Genomic DNA, 21,104 nt, shown 5'->3' on the forward strand with positions numbered 1-21,104 from the left:
CAAATACCCCTTTTGCAGCTGCCTCATTGTACATACCCATCCTCATTCAGCCCATGCCAAAACAAATTCTGAAAATGACACATGAACTGCACATAGCCAACTCGCCCACAAGGTCCTTTATGCAGTTCAACACACAAGGTGACACCAAGTTAATACAAGTGAAGTTTGGGGACCTTCATCTCCCTCCCCTGAATCCTGATCCAGTGGCTGCCAAAGCCAGAAGGGTTTGGGGTAGGGTGCTTGGTCATGGGGAAAGCCGCTGTGGTTGGTCCGGCAGATGGGGAAAAGGGAAGGTTTCACTTCTTCACAATCTGAATGACATCCTCGTCCTCCAACGTATGGTCTTTACCCACTTTTTGAGGATTGTGTTTCACAGAGAGACCCCAGACCAGAGCACTGTATGGAAGGGAAAAAAGAACAGTCAGTGTAAATAATTACCTAACTTCTGCCCTACCTACCTGCATACCACATTTCTCCCGATTTAGCACTCCAGCTCTTAAGAGCTACAGGCCTGCAACAGCCAGGGTCCCCTCTCCCCAGTCACAGACCACACTCAAAGACCAGAGGCTTCAGCTTCCCCAGCACTGTGGCACACTGCATAGAGCCTTCACATACAAAGTGGCAAAGCTTTCAGAAATTGTGTGGTTCCTCTTGTTCCAGAGCCAGTTTAAGAGGGGCAAAGAGAAAAAATGCAAATGAGAAGTGTGACAAGACTAGTTTAACATTAAAAGGAGAAAGCATGGGTTTGATACAGAGAAATGCCCTGAAATAATTCAGATTGGAAATTGATTCTTACAGATAAAATGTCCTTTATAGACTATTACAGAAGACTAGTTTTTATTAATAAGGTCTACTGAAACCATTGGTGGGTACTGATAAGAAATGTAGGGCCACCCTCCCTATCAAGAAACCATACTGAGGGGCCAGTCCCATGGCCAAGTGGTTAAGTTCATACGCTCCGCTTCAGTGGCCAAGGGTTTCACGGGTTTGGATCCTGGGCGTGGACCTAGCACCACCCATCAAGCCATGCTGAGGTGGCATCCCACATAGCAGAGCCAGAAGGACCTACAACTAGAATATACAACTATGTACTGGGGGGCTTTAGGGAGAAGAAAGATGAAAAAAAAAGAAACCATAGTGATATGTTCTTCTGATACGATACATGGTCAAGAACACATATCTTCATAGAATATATGAAGGTAATTTTTATCCACATGCCTTAAATACTAAGATTATGTTGTGCGAGTAATGGAAATTAGTGAACAAGACATTGAGACTTGCCTCACAGAGGCTAAGAACTATGTACTAAAGGGTAGAAAATGGTGGCCATGTTGTTATGATATGGTCTTGCACCAACATTTCTTTAACAAATCTATATTCCAAACAGAAATAGTGAGATTTCACTTTTTTAAAAACAGATAAACAATAACAAGAACAGATATAACAGCATTAAAACAAATACAGTCATGTGTCACTTGACAACCAAGATACATTCTGAAAAATGCGTCATTAGATGATTTCATCACTGTGAGAACATCACAGACTGTACTTACACAAACCTAGACAGTATAGCCTACTACGCACCTGGGCTACATGGCACTAATCTTATGAGAGCACTGTCCAATATGCAGTACATTGTTGACTAGAATGTCATTATGTGGAGTGTGACTACATATACAAAAATTTTCAAATGCACTAACATGCAAAATAAATGCAAGGTGACCATTTTACTGTCTTAAACTAAAAAATCAGTTTTTAGCAGTCATACTCAACACCTGCAGTAAAGTCAGTGCCTTCCATTTTGTTGATAGCAACGTAAACAGGTTCAGCCCTTTTGGAAAACAAGGCAGCAAGACATATCAAAAGCCATATAATCATCAATTCTACTTCTAGATTAAATAAATAAAGGAAATGTGCATGAAGACTAAAAAACTATATAAAGTAGCAAAAGATAGGAAAAATATGGTTGTAAAATGATATATATGAATCTTATATGGTAAACAATCAAAGGATGTGTGTTTGTGGTCAAGGACACAAAGGGAATAGACAAGGGACAAATGTTATAATTAGTAGGCCTAAAGCTGAATTTTTCTCTATTAAGATAGCCAAAATTTACACAATAATTAAAACCAAAAACAGATAGTGACCAAATAAAATTCTACTTGCTTTGAAACATCTCTTCTCCAAAATATTTTTCTCCTATCTCATGTAACTCCCAGTTAATTTTAGTTCTAGAGGCTTTGAACAGTGTTCTGCCACCATGGAAGGCAGGAGCTATACAGAAATCTATGAAGTTTGAAAAAAGAAAATGTCTAACTTTTCCCAAGACTCTCCTTCACTAATTCAACTATGTGCCAAAATATAACGTTTTGAGAATCAGGGACATTAGCACCTACATGTGAAATACAGTTATTTTAGATAAAAGGAATGTGAAACTTAATAAAAGACTTCACTCTTTCTGTATTCTTAGGATCAGAAACCAGTATTTTTAGAGCCAGCCTCCATGGTCTAGTGATTAAGTTTGGCACACTCTGCTTTGGCAGCCTCGGTCTGGTTCCCAGGCATGGATCTACACCACTCATCAGCAGCCATGATGTGGCAGCAGCTCACATACAAAAAAAGAGGAAGATTGGCAACAGATGTTAGCTCAAGGCAAATCTTCCTCAGCAAAAAAAAAAAAAAAGTATTTTTAAAATATCACAATTTCTATGCATTCCTGATTTTCTACAATTATTTTCTTTTGTTTTTAAAACAATTTAAGTTTCAGCCTGTGTAGATGAAAAGAGCTATTCAGAAATACTGTAATCCAATTAGTTAAAATATTTGTCACAGGATTATATCTCTCAACTCTGAACTACTTTATATATACTCTAGAATTAAATAACTAAGTAGATTATAGATAATGAGAGGTTTCTCACAGATGGAGAAAGAAGTTAAAAATAAGAAAAAGGGGAAAGTAGTGTTGAACAGAATCAGAGGTAACAATAAACTCATGATTTTTAAGATAGATAAGGATGGATGGATTGATAAATTAGATAAATTAGGACAAGAGAGAGAGAAATAAAGATATGTTTGTAAGCACAGGTTAGTATTCACATATTTATTTCCTAGCTCTGTCTGCTGAGAGGGCCTACAAGCAATGATAGCCTAGTTGAGCAAGCCTAGCACACCAATGCTGTAAACAAGAGCTTCTTGGAGAAGTGACTGATTCCAGGGCTGGTGCAGGGAAAATCACTATGAATGAGGAATATCCAATAATGCCAAAAAGTAAGGAAATGCTAAAAAAAAGATGTCAGCTTATCAAAAGAACACAGGAGCCAATCTGAAGGAGTCCCTAATGGCCAAAGCTGGAACAATCTAGGCAACAAAACAATGACAGTATTGGATTATACCATGGAATAAATATCAAAGGGCTCATACTGATATAAATACAATACGAATTAAATTAATAAAGAGGGGAGAAGTGACAGCTCTATCTCACAGTAAAATTCCAATAAATAAACATAAAACAAAAGAGGGAAATAAAGAATCATCATTAGGCAAACACAGCAATAAATATTGGCAGACAAGCTCCACTGATAGATGCTCAACTTAGCAGGCAAAAGTTTGAAGAGAAAGAGCATTGCATAGTCTCAAAGCTATCTCCCTCAAGATATTTATCAAAGACAAAGAGAAAAATACTATCTTTACAGTAGAGAAACCCAGCCAACACCAACTTAACCAAGAGATCAAAGTAAATATCACCATCAATAAAACATATCGCCATCACGAATCCTGTGATATGATACACTAAGGACATACCACTTTTGTGATATACTTAGCAAAAATGCATAACCTCATTTCATTCATGAGAGAACACTGGACAAACCCAAAGTGAAGGACATCCTAGAAAAACAATGATCAGTACTCTTCAAAATTGTCAAGGCCATCAAGACAGCAAAAGACTAAGGAAATATTACTGGGAGAATCAAACACTGGAAGACCAAGGAGAAGTAAAAACTAAATGCCACGTAGATTGCTGAAACACAAAAAGGGCATTGGTAGAAAAGGTATTAAAATTCAAATAGGATCTATAGTTTAGTTAATAATATTGTACCAGTGCTAATTCCTGTTCTTGGTAACTGTTCTATGGTTATGTGAGCTGCTAATGTTAGGAGAAGTGGAGTGAAGGATATAAGGAAACCCTTTGTACTATTTTTGCAACTTTTCTGTAATTCCAAAATTATTTCAAAATAAGATGTTAAAAAATTTTTTTAGCATGTATCAGCAGTGAAAAGTATGAGAAAGAGATTAGGGTGATTCTACCCATACTTCAACTTTAGAGAGGGACTCAATACCCAGTGGAGATCAGTATGATGCTGGCAGGAAGAATTAACGTTTGTGTTTGCCAAGAAGAGGGAAAGTCAGAGCCCCTTGTACTGTCAGCCCTCTCAACCTGAAGAGGCTTCTAGAGCTCTTCCTGCTCCAACATGGCATGGTTTCAAGAAGACACTACAAAGTTCTTACCAAGCAAGCCTCCCTGATGTCCAACTTCTTTAATGCTATCCCAAGAATTGCTAGTTAGTGGAATCACTAGCTCACAGGGAAAAGAAGGCACCACACGCTCATGATACTTACTATTTAAATTCTTTGATGAGATTTTTGTGAATCTTCATGCAGAAATCCTCCACCGTGGTCCTGGAGAAAGGCAGCACCACAGGGGATGTGTAATCAGGCAACTGGCCTTTGGGTTTGGTGTAACTACAAGAGGGAGGAAGCAGAAGTTGCCTACTTCTTGGAATGTTTCATGTGTTGAATGCAAGTCAACCCTCCACCACCCCTGAGAAGATCAGATCCAGATTACCTCCAACTTGAGGAAGAAGCGCCCTCAATACGGCCTAGCAGATGATAGGAATTAATTTACAGTTGTGCGTCAATTAATGATGGGGTACTTTCTGAGAAATGCATCATTAGGCTATATTGTCATTGTGCGAACATCATCGAGTGTACTTACACAAACCTAGACAGTATAGCCTACTACACATCTAGGCTTTATGGTACTAATCTTATGGGACCACTGTTATATATGGGGTCCATCATTGACCAAAACATTGTTATGCAGCACGTGACTGTATTTATATCTCCAAAAACAGACAGATTATGTTAATGAGCTCCAGCAGGTTATCATTTTAGGACAGTCTGGTTTAATTTCTACAGCAATATCCTGTCCACTAAGACTTACATCCTCACTAGTTTCAGATAGTCCCAGATCTTTTCCAACAGGTCGTCAAAATTCCAGCGGTGATGGGCAGAGATAGGTACACAGTGAGGCACCTTATAGATGATATCCAATTCCTCAATGGAGATCTGATCAATCTTATTTAACACATAGATACAGGGGATATAAACTCTACAGAAGTAGAAGAAAAACAGGACATTAGTCTGGAGCTGTTGACAAGACTGTTAGTCTGATTATCAGCACCCCCTCACCCAGAACCCCAAATCAGAGACTCTCAAAGAGGTAGATCAGCCAAACAAACAAAAAAAGCTTCCCACCAAGATAAGGCAGAACATCCTAAAAGTGAACTATGGGTTAAGAAGTAACAAAACTCAGGCCCTAGGCCCAGTCATGTAGCTAATGAGTGAGAGCATGCTGCAGTGGAAAGAACACAGCTTTGGAGTCACACAGACTGAATCTACTCCTGGCTCTGTCACTTTCTAGATATGTCCCTGCTCAAGTTTTGGAGTAGATTTCCCATAAAGGTGTCTTATGAATTCTAAGAATATATTTCTAATAAAATATTTCATGATAATTTTTAAAGTATTAAAAAAAGACTTTTTTAACACACTATCTACCCGTGTCACAATCCTAATATCCAGTCAATATGGCAGGTAAAGTTACCAATAATTAGGCAAGATACAAGTTCTCAGGTTTCATCTGCCTCACTTATAAAATGCCTAACTCAAAGTATTGGCTTTTGTTTGTTTTCAAATGAGGATCAAATAAATCCATACAACAAACAGGGACAAGTGAACAGGAAAGCAACTAGAAAATAGTATATCGAAATGCCAGGAATAATTTTAACAGTGGTTTCAATTATTATTTAATTTCAAATATTAATAATAGTAGTATTTCATAGATTAGGGTTTTAGCTATGTACCCTTAGGTTGTCCTTAGAGAGAACAGAGCCCAGTCTGCTCTAAGTTCTGTAGGACAGCCTACAGGATTTCTCAGATGGATTAATTCCGCGAGAGCAGACTGAGAACCTACATACTCCCTTCAACCACCACATGACACAGAGCTTAGGGGACAGCCTAGTTCTCAGCAAGTAACTGAAATGGGGAATGTGACCATCATAATCCGATTTCAGAGCAAAGAAAAGTGTCAGAAATCAAGACCAACCCTTCATTTTACAGCTAAAGAAACCAAGGCCCAGTATTATTTGAAATAGTAGCACAAGTGGAGTTAGAATCAATGCCTGCCAGATTCACGATCCAATGTTGTTCCCATTACAAGGCTTCAAATTCAAACTCAGGCACCAGACTGCACACTCGATCAGTACCTATTTCCTTCCACCACATCAATGAGGTCATCCGCTGTGGCATCGCTACGCAGAGTCACATCAGCATTATGAATTTTGTATTCAGCCAGAATGCTCTTCACAGTTTCAGCATCCAGCTCACTCTGAGGGCACTGAATAGGCATAGAAGAAAATGACTGGTCAGAGAACAAAAAAATCTCCCAAGAATATGTATCGAGGTACCTGGATAATCCCAGCTAAGGTGCAAACTCATTCTAAAGACTGTTATCCTGGATGAAGAGTAACTCACTTTTAGTAGGAAATATTAAGAAACTAAAAATTTTTCCAAACTCTAAAGAAGGTGCTATGGGCTGAACTGTGTCCCCAGCCCCCCACCCAAATTCACATGTTGAAGTCCTAACCCCAGCATCTCAGAATGTGACTGTCTGGAGATAGATCTTTAAAGAGGTAATTAAGTTAAAATAAGGTCATATGGGTGGGCCCTAATCCAATGTGACTGGTGTCCTTACACGAAAAGGAGATTAGGACACAGACACACAGACAGATGACCATGTAAAGACACAGAGAGAAGACAGCCATCTACAAGCCAAGGAGAGAGGCTTCAGAAGAAACCAACCCTGCTAATACCTTGATCTCAAATATCTAGCCTCTAGAACTAAGAGAAAATAAATTTCTGTGGTTTAAGCCACCCAGTCCATGGTACCGTTATTATGGCAACCTTAGTAAACCAATATAGAAAGAATATTGAATGCTCAAATTCAAACATTATGACAGGATAATGGGAAAGATCTTTTGGGCAGGACAGCTTAAACCTATGCCAGTCAAATCCTCTGGACCTCTAGAATGTTCAATCTTACATGAAATTCTCAGTCTTCAATTATGACTTAGAAGCAGCATTTGACAGAACTGATCACTCTGAAACACTTTCTTTACTTGCCTTCCAAGATTCCAAACTCTCCTGGTTTTCCTTCTCCTTCTTTGTTTGAGAGGTCTTATTTGCTGATTCTTCCCATCTCCCAACCTCTAATCATTGAGGGGGCCACCACACTCAATACTTGAACCTCTTTTCTATTTACACTCACTTCATAATGATCTTAGCTAAGCTCATGGCTTTAAAGTTGATAACCACCAAGGGTATTATGCTAAGTGAAATAAGTCAAATGGAGAAAGACAAACACTGTATGATTTCACTCATATGTGGACTCTAAGAAAACAAAACAAACTAAGAAACAAAATAAAACAAAACAAAATTTATAGAGACAAAGAATAGATTAGTGATTACCAGAGAGGAATGGAGTTTGGGGGCATGTGAAATGTGTGAAGGGGGTCAACTGTATGGTGATGGATGGTACTAGACTTGTGGTGATGATCAATGTGTAGTGCATACAGATGTCAAATTATAATGCCGTACACCTAGAAACTTATATAATAAAAAACAAAGTTGGTAACAACCACATTTATATCTCTAGCCCAGATCATTCCTCATATGCCTATTTGACAGTAACACTTGGATATCTAACTGGTATCTCAAACTGAACATCCTGATCTTCCCCTCCCCTCCAAACCTATTCCACCCAAAGTCCTACCATTTTAGTAATGAGAGCCCATTTTTCAAGCTCAGAACAAAAAATTCAGTCATCTCTTTCTCTCACAAACCACAGCCACTACAGCTATAATTCCTGCCAGCTGCCAGCTACTTGCAAAATCTTTCCACAATCAACCACTTCTTGTCTCTATCACTGTTATAAGCCTGGTCTCAGAAACCATCACTTCTTTTTTTTTTTTTTTTTAATTGAGTTAATGATAGGTTACAATCTTGTGAAATTTCAGTTGTACATTAATGTTTGTCAGTCATGTTGTAGGTGCACCACTTCACCCTTTGTGACCACCCCCCACCCCACCTTTCCCCTGGTATCCACTAAACTGTTCTTAGTCCATAATTTTAAATTCCTCATATGAGTGGAGTCATACACAGATTATCCTTCTCTCGCTGAGAAGCCATCACTTCTTAACTGGATTATTCAATAGCCTGTTAAATAATTTTTCTGCTTCTATTCTTCACCCATTTCAGTCTCTTCTCAACAAATAGCAAGACTGATTCCATTAAAACCTAAGTCAAATCATGTTTACTCCATAGTTAGGAACCAATAGTTTGGAGCCCAACCAATAGTTAACCATCTCCTGCAAAGCAAAAGTCTATATGGCCCCATGCTATGACTTCATCTCTTACTACTCTCCTACCTGCTCACTCTGCTGTTCCTCAAACATGCAAAGGCATGCTCTACCTCAGGGCCTTGCACGTGGGTATTTCCTCTATATGAAATGCTCTTCCCCAAGATATCCATTTGGTTCACTCCTTGATGACACCTCAGTAAAGACTTCTCTCATTAACCTACTTACAATGGCAACCCTCCCACCAACACTCTCCATCCCATTTCCCTAGCTTACTTTTGTCCTTAGATTTATCATCATCTAATATACTATATTCACTCATTAATTCTGTCTGCTACTTTCCACTATTAGAATATAAGAGCAGGGTTTTTTATCTGTCTCTCTCCCTCTTCCATCCCCGCCAGAGGCTAACACAACACTTGGCCCAGGGTAAGTGCTTTATAAATCTGTACTCAATGAATGAAAACACATGATATTGGCAGCCATCCACTTCACACAAGCATAAGATCGGTCTATACCCCGATACCATCCCAAACAGATAACCGAAAAGGGGAAATGAAGTTGCAAAGCTAAGGCTGAGACTGACTCTTGTCCTATTCTGATTCTTGTCCTACTCTGTCAGTCATTACAAGATCACTGTGTTACCTCAATTAGTGCTGGAAGAAGCCAGGTAATTTCCAAATGTCAAGGTCCCTGTACCTCAATCCACTCCTCACCCTAGTCCCTAGTTCAGCAGCCTGCCCCATATCACCATCTCCACTTACAGTGGCCGTGAGATTAATGCCTCCCTTATCCTTCTTCTTAAAGCCAATGTTGGGGGGTTTGCTGTTCAAGCGAATGCCAAAGCCTTCCAGTTCATTTTCAATTATCTTCTTATGCCCCAAGGGTTTCAGGACATCCAGAACAATCAGGATCAAGTTACACGTTCGGGCCACTGAAGAATTGAAAAAATATATATATACCCAGGCAAAGCTCATTAAAGACTTAACTAATCCAAATACTTAAAAGTGGGAGGAGGGGTGGAGCTCCAACATTTAAAGAGACAAAGGATTTTTTTATAAATACGAAGATACACATGAAGTTCTTAAGGCTACCAAAGATTTATGCCAGAAGTCAATTTGCACCGTATGCCTTGTTTTCTACTAGTGTATCTAGTTTATCTAGAATGTGTCAACTTCTAGATAAACTAGCAGAAAAACAAGTCAGAATGAAGATACAAACCAGGCCAATAACCTAAATCCCTGAAAGAGTTTAGAAAGATTTAACACAGTAAGAATTCTAAAAGAATAAGATAATATGGTTAGTATATTTTTAGTCAACTTTATTGAGGTATAATTAATTAAAAACAAATTGTTCCCATGTTAAGCATGTGGTTTGATGACAAATATATATACCTGTGTAACCACCACAGCAACTGAGATACAAAACATTTTCATCACCTCCGAAAGCTCCCTTGTGCCCCTTTGTGATCAATCTTCCACTCAAATCCCAGTCAATCACTGATCTGCTTTCTATCACCATAGGTGAGTTCACATTTTTTAGAATTTCACACAAATGGGATCATACAAAGTGCAGTCTTTTGTGCCTAGCTCTTTTAATTTAGCATAATGCTTCTTTTTTTTTTTTTAAAGATTTTATTTTTCCTTTTTCTCCCCAAAGCCTCCTGGTACATAGTTGTGTATTTTTAGTTGTGGGTCCTTCCAGTTGTGGCATGTGGGATGCTGCCTCAGCATGGCTTTATGAGCAGTGCCATGTCCTTGCCCAGGATGTGAACCGGCGAAACCCTGAGCCACCAAAGCAGAGCGCACGAACTTAACCACCCAGCCATGGGCCGGCCCCAAGCATAATGTTTCTGATATTCATCCATGAATGACTTCTAACCTATAAATCTAAAAACAGCTAAATTAATAACTTAATACAAAGGTAGAATAAAAATACTTTCAAACATGAAAACATAGCAAAATTTACCTGTTATTCACCCCTCTTCAAGAATTTACTAAAGAATGTGCTTCAGCAAAACATGAAAATCACCCAAAAAAAGTAAGACACTCACTCTAGGAAATAGGGAATCCCATGACACAATAACACAGTAGAAAATCTCAGGATGAGAGCCATGCAAAAAGTTTAGAGCTGTCCACTACAGACTCCACTCACCACCTGGGGCTATTCAAATTTAAATTAAATTAAATTTAAAATGCATTTCCTCAATTACACTAGGCACAGTTACAGTGCTCAATAGCCACATATGCTTAGGGGCTACCATACTGTACAGCACAGATTCAGAACTTTTCCATTACTGGACACTGCTGGTGTGGAGAACCACCAATCCAAACCGAAGCATGAAGACAAAGGGTACAGGAGGGTACTGTCAGTGTTGAGGGGAGAGAATGAAATCATTAAGATTGTATGTGGAACTGTATTTAACAACCTACAAAAACACTGATTGAGGGGCTAGCCCCATGGTCAAGTGGTTAAGTCCACACGCTACGCTTTGGTGGCCTGGGGTTTCACCGGTTTGGATCCTGGGTGCAGACATGGCACCGCTCACCAAGCCATGCTGAGGCAGCATCCCACACAGCATGACCAGAAGGACCTATAACTAGAATATACAACCATGTACTGGGGGGCTTTGGGGAGGAGGAGGAGGAGAAGAAGAAGAAAAAAGAAGATTGGCAACAGTTGTTAGCACAGGTGCCAATCTTTAAAAAAAAAAACCATTGATTGATAGGCATTTGATCCGTTGGAACATTTGAAAAATATTAGCAAACAGAAAAGTAAACAAAACAAAACAGAACCAACTATTAACTCCATGAAAAACAAATTTCAAAAACAGATTTCAAGAGAAAAGAAACCAAGTCATAATATACCACCTATCTCAGCACTGAACAAAAGTTACATAGTCATTACATAATAATGTAAACCATGACTGACAAGTTAACTAAAACCTGTGATATAACTTCTTTAAAAGAATAGGAAAAGAGATATGGAAAATAAGAGAACCAATTCTCTACCATAACCAACAGAAAATATCTAAAATTAACTAATCATGAAATAGAAGCATAACATTTAAAAATCTGAAGGTAAGTAGCAGAAGGAACAGCTGAACAATTGACAGTAGCTGCCAATGCAGAATGACAGTAGAGGTGAGGGGAGGTGGGGTAGCAGATTGTTGCAATTTGATTAGCCTTTTACAACATTTTACTTTAAATAAAAAGAAAAGAAGGAAAGGCATGGGTGGGAGTCAAGAAACCTGAGTTCTAGTTCTGAATCAGCCACAAACAGTGCGACGCTGGACCATAGCACTTCACTTCTCCTGTCCTTAGTTTCTCCTCAAACAGGGATCTGGAATGTTACTGTCTGAGGTCCCTTCAAGTTCTGACATTGTACTCCAGTAAGAAGTCAGGTAAAATCATGCCCTGCAGTATCATCTCCAAGCCCAACAGTCCCCATCTAAAGGAACAGGACCCAGTAAAGGGATGATATCCCAAGAAGCGACCCTGGACCACTCACCTGCAATGACTTGACGGCCTCTACCCTTCCCATCCTTGGCACCCTCGATGATACCTGGGAGATCCAGGAGCTGACAATTAAGGACAGGGGAAAGGAGAGAAAGGAAAAAACTGTTATAAATCTGAATAGATCAAACAGAATGATTTATTTCTCAGGTATCCAAAATTTAGGAGCTCCAAATCCAATCTTCCTTGTAAGTGAGCATGTGAATATTACTTTACTAAGCATACAAATGTCAGATACGAGCTTTTTATAGACTTTATATAGTTTAAAATGCCTAACAACTCTGTGAGATAAGAATATTAGCTAAAAGATAGAGGTTAAGTGATTTGCCCTAGGCCACAGTCCTAATAAACTAAGTAAGATTATAACCCGTTTTTTGGGTCAAATCCTTTATTGTACATTAATTAATCGTTCAATATTCTCCCACTCTTCAGAAGGGTGAGCCTCCACACAAATTCTTTACTATAGATAATAGCTGGATCTTGACATTCACACATGATACTTACTGAGACCTTCACAAATCTCCCAAATTCCCCAATTCACAAAAATTTCTGCAATCATTCTTAACCAGGAAAGCACCTAAGAATCACATGTAAAGCCTTTAAAAATGCAGATATCTGAGCCCCATCCCTGCAGATTCTGATTTGGAAGGGCCAAAGTAGAGTTCAGATATTGATCTGTACTTCAAAAGGCTCCATGGGTGATTCTGATGTGTGTCCCCATTGAAAATGACTGCTCAAGTGCCCAGGAAATACAGTAAAGTAAACCTTCACAGACGTCATAGTCTATGGACCTAATAATGAGAAAATCAAAACCAACTCCATAGCACACTAATTCAAATTCACATCTCAGTAAAGTTATACAGTTATAAGCCCTTAAGAGTCTGTCAAAAACAGTTAAGACAGCATATATAAAATCGGAAAATACCAAGGGCCTACTGTATGTATGTAGGTATAAATACTGAATTATCCACATGAATGGACAGGGAACAGAGTTGCAGCTTATCAAAACATTATTTAAAACTAGCCTTTGCTATTAGTATAGCTGACATTATAGAAATATACTTCACATTAAATAGACCACCATGAAAAAGAACTAATTCAGGAGGTGCTTAGTTCAACTTTTCAGCTCAAGAACCTACTCAAAAGCTCCTCCCTATTCCTCAATCCATAATAAATCACATTATCTCCTCTAAGACTGATACAACACACCAAATTGAGTTACGCTGTGTCTTTCAAAAAACATAATTTATCTTGAATACACTGGCCTTGACACAGAAACTTTAGTAACATTGATTTAAAAGGCTACATGGGGAGTAGTAAGCACAGAGAGCTTGATTTCTAAACACTATTCTCCACTAAAATGAACTAGAGCTCCCTCAGAAGTGGATGATTCCAGGGCTGTGGCAGGGAAAATATAAGATTAGCCTGGAACATTATGTGGTGCCAGAAAATAAGGAAGTACCCACAAAAAGACAGGGGCTTATGGAAAGAACACAGGCCAATCTGAAGGAGTTCCTAATGGTCAAAGCTAAAACAACTTCAGTAATAAAATAATAATAGTACTGGATTATAACCCATAAATGAAGAGAAATAGGGACCGGCCCCGCAGCCAAGTGGTTAAGTTTGCACGCTCTGCTTCAGCAGCCCAGGGTTTCCCCAGTTTGGATCCTGGGTGCAGACCTAGCATCGCTCATCAAGCCATGCTGAGGCAGCGTCCCACACAGCAAACTAGAAGGACCTACAACTAGAATAAACCACTACGTACTTGGGGGCTTTGGGGAGAAGAAGAAAAAAAAAATATGGGAAAGAAATGTTACCTCAGGTGCCAACCTTTAAAAAAAAAAAGAGTGTCAAAGTCATGAAGGACAGGCCTGAGGAACTATTACAGATGGCAGGAGAATAAGGGGAAAGAACTAAATGCAACATGGGATGATCCCAGATAGAATCCTGGAAAAGTATAAAGGACATTGGTGAGAAAATTAGTAAAAATTCAAATAAGGTCTGTAGTTTAGTGAATACTGTTGCACCAATGTTAATCTAGCCCTGATAATTATTCTATGGCTACGCAAAATGTTAACATTAGGGGCAGTAGGGTGAGTGACATAAGAGAACTTCAAAATAATTATGTTGAATGAAAGAAGCCAGCCAAAAAAAAGAGAGTACATTTATATTTACTCACAGTCTGACTTATATAAAACTCTTAAGATGTAAACTAATCTACAGTGACAAAAATAAGTCACTGCTTGGAGAGGAAGGAGACAAGGAAGGACAGGAGGAAAAGGGCATAAGGAAATTTTTGGGGATGATACGTTCACGATCTTGATTGTGGCGGTTTTCACCAGTGTATAGATATGTCAAAACTTACCAAGTGGTATACTTAATGTGTAGTTTATTGTATGTGAATTAGACCTCAATAAAGATGTTTGAAAAAAGAGAACAAAACAATTCATCATTAGTTGTTCCTGGAAATTAAGTCTAGAGTCTCTCGCTTCAGTCCTCCCAAAGATTTTGTAATCTACTTTTACCACTTAATAAATCCCTTTCTGCTAAAAAAAAAAAAAGTATTTCATCAGCAAAGCTTTCACTGCATACTGAGACTTACTGCATACTGAGCCTGCCTAAGTGATGTCATCAAGAACTCGAAAATCCATCTAGATAATCCAAAACTTCTACATCTAGAATATGACTATAGTATCAAATAAAAGATTGTCTGAAAGAGAGAATATTTTACTGAGAGAAAAAAGCAAGAGCTTTTTAACTATGGCAGGTGAACACAGCGGGGAAATCTATTGAGGCTCCTAAAAAGTAAAAAGTTAAATTTAAATTTTCTTGAGAGGGAAATATTTTTAAAGTTACACTGAACTATTTAAATGTGGCAACTAAATTTCATTCAATAAAAATAGCCTATGCTGAATTTCATATTACAACCAATTAAGAGATAAGAAAAAATATTTCTTTAAATCATGGAATTGTAGGATTTTAAGGACTGGGTGTTAACAGACCTCAAACTCAAATTGTAAGATTTTTAAGGACTGGGTGTTAACCTACTTCAATCCTTTAGAGGTTAAAGCAGTTAACTTAAATGTGCAAGTCAATTACATAAAAAGGACAATAGGAATCCTAGGGACCCTGGCAAGCTGAAACACAAGCCCTGTAATTTTTAAAACACTATATATCCACTCTACAGGCCAATCTCTGCCTGTATGACACATCAGTTTTCATTACAACGTCCCTGGTAAAAGTGGTGGTTTAGCCACTACTTGAACACCTCCAGACACAGTAATTCGTTACCTCAAGAGGTACCATTCCATTTTTAGGCACCATTACTGTTAAAAAGATCTTCCTTCCTAAACAAAAACACCCAGAAATCTCCCTCCTTAATAATTCTTATTAAGTGGTTCTAATTTTGTACACCTCCCCCACCAAGTCATAGATAATTGAGTCTTCTGCCGCAAAACAGCCATTTAAAAATATCCAAGGGGCAGTCATCTTAATCTAGCTAAGCACATCTACTAGTATGCTTACTTAACTTGGTTTCTGGATAAAGTCAGAAGGGAAGGAAAAACAGGCAGAGGGCATAAGCAGAAAAGCAAGCACTATGCAAAAAAGGGTGGGGGGCGGAGAACAGAAAACACTGAAAGGCCAGGAGGCTGAAATGAATGAAAGCTTTGTGGGAAAGAGATGGAGAGAGAGGAGTTAAGTAGCTCTTCATTCTGACATACTCAGAACCCTTCAGAGAGGTGTTATTAGCATCCCATCAGGAAAGAGGTTACTCTCTGAGCTGGCAAAGCTGTGACTATCAACAAGACTCTGAAACTAGAAGGAATCAAGCAGTGCTCCAGATATGACCAAGTGTCCTCATTCTTTTTTAAAGATTTTATTTTTTCCCTTTTCTCCCCAAAGCCCCCCGGTACATAGTTGTATATTCTTCGTTGTGGGTCCTTCTAGTTGTGGCATGTGGGAGGCTGCCTCAGCGTGGTTTGATGAGCAGTGCCATGTCCGTGCCCAGGATTCGAACCAACAAAAAACACTGCCTGCAGCGGAGCGCGCGAACTTAACCACTGGGCCACAGGGCCAGCCCCTCCTCATTCTTGTTATCTACATTTGGACCTGGAGTCCCAGAAAGGTACATGTCCCAACACAGTCTCTGCATGGGCACCTACCCAGCAGGGAAAAAAGCCATTGAAAATACTACCAGGACACTGGTCCCTTCCTACTTCAGATTCTATAATAAAGAAGCACGACTGCGCCTCACAACTCACTGTGTAGCTCAGGAGGGAAAACAAATGCTTACACCAACAGTTCCCAAATGACGTGCCAAGGCACGCTGGGGCACCATGGAGAACTTAGGTGTGCCACTGGATAGTCTAAATTTTCAAGAGAAAGAGCAATTCATGATATATGTCAGGCACTGAGGGAACGACTAGCTCCAGGTAGCTCACAATTTCCTTACATCCTACTACACTGCTTTCAGTTACATCAGATCCAAATCTTCGGCAAGTTGGCTTTTTGAGCAGTTGCTATGGTAAAAAGCAAAATCACAAAATCCACACAAAAATCAGTGTGGAAAGGAAATAAATGTGGCGCTATCCAATTTGATTTCAAGGCTTGAGAAGTTATGTGGTACCCAACAGTGCTCATATCCCATTAGTAAATAACTGTGGCTATAAGAACATAAACACTTAAGTTGTTTGGACCTATTGAATGAAGAGAATCATTACGGGGTTTTTTTGGCCTGGGGCACCATAAAAAATGACTGGGACAAGAAAAGATGTCATGAAAAGATTGCTGAGACACTAAGGGTGCTGTGAACCAAGAAAGCTTAGGAACCTCTAACCTAGATTCAAATGTCATGGAATTCAGAACCTTGCATTCTTAGCTGTGCAGCCAACAAGAATATGTTCCATTATACTTTATGCACACCTTTCAGATCCAAGGGGACTCTCCATTTGGGAGCCCTAAATCTATCATCTAAGAAGAAATTCTCAGGACACCAACTTCATTAGGCCCCCCAAACAAGAATTATCTTCTAAAAAGGGTCTGATCATGTTACTTCTTTATTAAAAAGTTTCTGATGGTTCCTAGCTATGTACAAGGTACAATTCAACTTCTTTAGCAGACACTCAAGGCCCTTGATAATTCAGCTCCAGCCTACCTTTCCAGATTGTTTCTACCACCCTCTGTCCCACACCTAAACACGCAGCACAGCAGGCTGTTCACCATTACGACTGCCTGAAATTGCCCTTTACCTTCAATGGCTGGTGAAATTCTATTTGAACTTCAACTTTCACCTCCATTGTCAGTTTTCCCCAAGAAACTGTTTTTGTCTTCCAGACCTTCCCCCCCATCCTCAGGTGAAATAGTACTCCCTCTTTCTCTGCATTTTCACAGGCACTATCCCACTGCATTATTTTTTTTTTTTTAAGATTGGCAACAGATGTTAGCTCAGGTGCCAATCTTTCTTCTTCTTCTTCTCCTCCGCCTCCTCAAAACGCTCCCAGTACAGAGTTGTATGTTCTAGTTGCAGGTCCCTCTAGTTGTGGCACGTGGGACGCTGCCTCAGCATGGTCTGATGAGCGGTGCCATGTCCTCGCCCAGGATCCAAACTGGGAAAATCCTGGGCCTCCAAAGTGGAGCACACGAATTTAAACACTCGGCCATGGGACCAGCCCCCCCATGCATTACTGTCTTTATGTACTGCTCTATCTCCCCTGCTAGACAGTGAGGGCCTGGTATATCAAAGATCAGGCCTGGCACACACAGAGCTCCCAATAAGCGCTTTTTAAATGAATCAAAGAATGGATTTCTTCCCTTCCTTGGCCTGCAGGCCTGACTCACCTGGATCTTGGCACCTTTGTATCTGATGACACCAGGCACAGTAGTCAGAGTAGTGAACTCATAGGCTGCCACCTCGGAATATACCCCCGCCAGGTTACTGAGCAGTGTTGACTTCCCCACAGATGGAAAACCCACAAACCCAATTCGAGCATCACCTGTCTTGGCCACGTCAAAACCTAAAATATCAATAAATATCAAAAAGAGGATGAAAGTTACCCAAAACAGTGCTGAGATTCATGTAATTCCATTCACATTCTGGTTGCCTATCCCTCTAGGACCTATTGCTCCAACTTTTTTTTTTTTTTTTTAAAGATTTTATTTTTTCCTTTTTCTCCCCAATGTCCCCCGGCACATAGTTGTGTATTCTTCGTTGTGGGTTCTTCTAGTTGTGGCATGTGGGACGCTGCCTCAGCGTGGTCTGATGAGCAGTGCCATGTCCGCGCCCAGGATTTGAACCAACGAAACACTGGGCTGCCTGCAGCGGAGTGCGCGAACTTAACCACTCGGCCACAGAGCCAGCCCCCTATTTCTCCAACTTTTTACAGTTCACCTCTAGAGTAGAACTTTGTTGTTGCTGTTGTTAGTACCCTCCAGTAGATTCTAAGTCCTTGCAACTCTGTATACAGCAGAGCAGAACCCTTTTTGCACGATACTCTCACCTTTCAGCACTGTATCAGACAATGCTCTGCTGCTATTCACAGGGTTTTCATGGCCAATTTTTTTCAGAAGTGAGGGCCAGGTCCTTCTTCCTAGCCTGTCTTAGTCTGGAAGCTCTGATGAAACATGTCCACCAGAGGCAACCCTGCTAATATTTGAAATACCTGTAGCACAGCTTTCAGCATCACACCACCACACAGCTGACACTGTGTGGTATAACAACGCACAGCTGGGTAGTGTGGTTCCCTGACCAGGAAACACAGTCAGGCAGCTGAGTGAGAGCACCGAACTTCAACCACTAGACCACCAGGACCGGCTTAAGTAAAACTTAAGCACACAAAACTCCCCCTATAGCAATTCACAATGTCTAATAGAGTGTCTGATGTAAAACCTTTATTCTTCTATCACTAAAACTGTTATCTATCTTTCTAGTACCCATAGTATTTAAGGCCCAAATATTAGATAATAATTGATCTAAAAAATGGGTTTCTTTTTGCCTTACAAATCCTGGGAACTTGTGATTGACCAGGTTTTCTTTTTTACAACGGCTGGAAACGAGTTCAAAGCCAAATCTGTGGCCCTTCTCTAGGAAGTATACAGACTTTATGACATTACTTTTCGTCCTAATCTTATCTCTGTGGCTTCAGCTTATTCTTCTTAACTTCATTTCCCTCTGCAACAATTTCCTTATTTTTCACCTTGTTGACTGTATATATTTACATACTCCTATAAGCCAATGTAATCTATTTTGGAATCAGTACAGGATATACATAAATAAAACCCTCGTTCGCTTGGACGATATTCATCTGCCTTTAAAATGGCAGAAGGATATAAACACATTTCAAGAATTTTGGCTTAAAAAAATAGAAATCTACTCTGACAGAAATTTCAAAATCATTTTTAAACCATATACCTGTACTATTCTGATAGAAATTACACATTTAAAAAAAACGATGAAAAACACAAACCTTCTCCTGGCCCACCACCGCCACCACCTTTTGGAGTAATGAGTTCTCTGCGAAGCTTAGCCAGGCGAGCCTTCAGCAGCCCTAGGTGGTGTGCTGTGGCCTTGTTCTTCTGCGTCCGAGCCATCTATAAGAGAGGAATCACAGCCATAAATCAGAAGCAGTTCCTGCAGCGGAAGATATCCAGAATGAACGCTCCCCCAGCTCCGAGAGAGAACGATGTTTTCTTTCTAGGTCCTACTAATGTCAGTGTACCTGAGCAACAATCCATTCTCTCCGTCGCCCAGCCCATTCCCCTCATTCCAGAGCAAACTGAGGCCCAAGGAGAAGAGACATGACCAAGATCATTACAATTAGCGCCCACAGATTAGACTAACACAGCCGCTGACGTCTCTTCTACTGCTTGTACCTCGTACGCCCCGTCTGATACACGGTCACCACTTCCCCGATTTGGAAGAGCCCTGAGCGCTTTAGACAACAGAATCACACAATAATCCAGACAGAATCAACAGCTACCACAGGTGTCAATTTACTTCCAGATCCTACTCCCGGGAGCTATACTCTGGGAAAGACGGCCGTTAAGGTAGAGACTGGGGAGGGTGGGCGGGTGGTCGAGGGATGATAAGAAAGATACTGAAATAGATGAGCAGGTCGGGGCTGGAGTAGGAGGACAGGATTGGCAGAAAAGGAAGAAGAGACAGAGAAACAATGTTCGGACACTGGAAGGGGGTACCGACCAAGGTGCAGGGGGTGTGGAACGCGGGCCCGGACTGAGGGGAGCCGGGGAACGCGGGCCGGGTCCTGACGCGGCTGAAGGAAGCTCAGGCAGGAGCGACATGGCCCAAGAAGGAACGCTCAGACGCACAGTGAAGCGCCAGCTACGCCCATTACCTCGGCTTCGATTTCCGCGATCTTGGCTAAGGTGCTGCTCATGGTGGAGAGTCGCGGTGGGCGCAGCGGCCGCCACACTGACTGACCCCCTTCACACACCCGCCGGCTAACCAGCCACCGCCACAAGGCGCTACTGCAATACGCAAGCGCGGGACTTCCTACTTCTCGCGAGAGAGTGCCGCACGAGGTTCATCGCGAGATGTACAGCGTGGAGCGGTCTCCTCCCCCTCAACCAACCCCGCCCCGTCCTGCGAGCCTGCGCGGTGTCATAGAGCCCGCGGGAGCGGGGGCCAGAGAGGCCACTCAGGTCTGTACCTCCCCGAGCGCGCCGAGGGTCGCGCGCCGCTCGGCCCCGCCCCGCCGGATTTGTGCTCCGCGTCCGGCCCCGCGCCCGGCGCGTGGTGTGTGACGAGGGGCTCGTGGCTACAGCTCCTCAGAACCGCGGCCCTCAGACCCTGGGCGCACTCATGCCCTCCTGCCATCTTCCTCGCCGGCACCTCAGGGTCCTGGAGCCCCGTTTTCACAGCTGGGGAGACACCCCGGCG

At 40.9% G+C, this 21,104-nt stretch overlaps 1 protein-coding gene across 2 annotated transcripts; it reads right to left on the reverse strand.

Annotated features, from left to right (window-relative positions):
• Window positions 1-101: 101 nt before the first annotated feature.
• DRG1 (developmentally regulated GTP binding protein 1) lies at window positions 102-20,900 on the reverse strand. Of its 2 annotated transcripts, none has more exons than XM_001496870.6 (9): window positions 20,560-20,900; window positions 19,672-19,795; window positions 18,047-18,222; window positions 12,204-12,273; window positions 9,458-9,627; window positions 6,543-6,673; window positions 5,222-5,389; window positions 4,618-4,740; window positions 102-396 (listed from the first exon to the last, which is right to left on the reverse strand). In XM_001496870.6, the coding sequence occupies exons 1-9, from the start codon at window positions 20,599-20,601 to the stop codon at window positions 297-299; spliced, it is 1,104 nt and encodes a 367-aa protein (XP_001496920.1). In that variant the 5' UTR covers window positions 20,602-20,900; the 3' UTR covers window positions 102-296. The 2 variants fall into 2 exon arrangements, with proteins under 2 accessions (XP_001496920.1, XP_005612479.1); XM_005612422.4 differs by having other exon boundaries at window positions 20,406-20,719.
• Window positions 20,901-21,104: the final 204 nt, after the last annotated feature.

Source organism: Equus caballus, chromosome 8 (assembly GCF_041296265.1).
Source record: "Equus caballus isolate H_3958 breed thoroughbred chromosome 8, TB-T2T, whole genome shotgun sequence".
In the NCBI taxonomy this organism is placed as follows: Eukaryota; Metazoa; Chordata; class Mammalia; order Perissodactyla; family Equidae; genus Equus; species Equus caballus.

What these genes read in the sequence shown, in the direction of transcription:
- DRG1 (XM_001496870.6), bottom strand. Translation starts at nt 20,601, where the DNA reads ATGAGCAGCACCTTAGCCAAGATCGCGGAAATCGAAGCCGAG. An exon ending in AGGCCGTCAAGTCATTGCAG is followed by an intron (nt 9,628 to 12,203) that starts GTGAGTGGTCCA and finishes TCAATTCTTCAG; the next exon opens with TGGCCCGAACGTGTAACTTG. An exon ending in GATGTGGTGGAAGGAAATAG is followed by an intron (nt 5,390 to 6,542) that starts GTACTGATCGAG and finishes CTACTTCTGTAG; the next exon opens with AGTTTATATCCCCTGTATCT.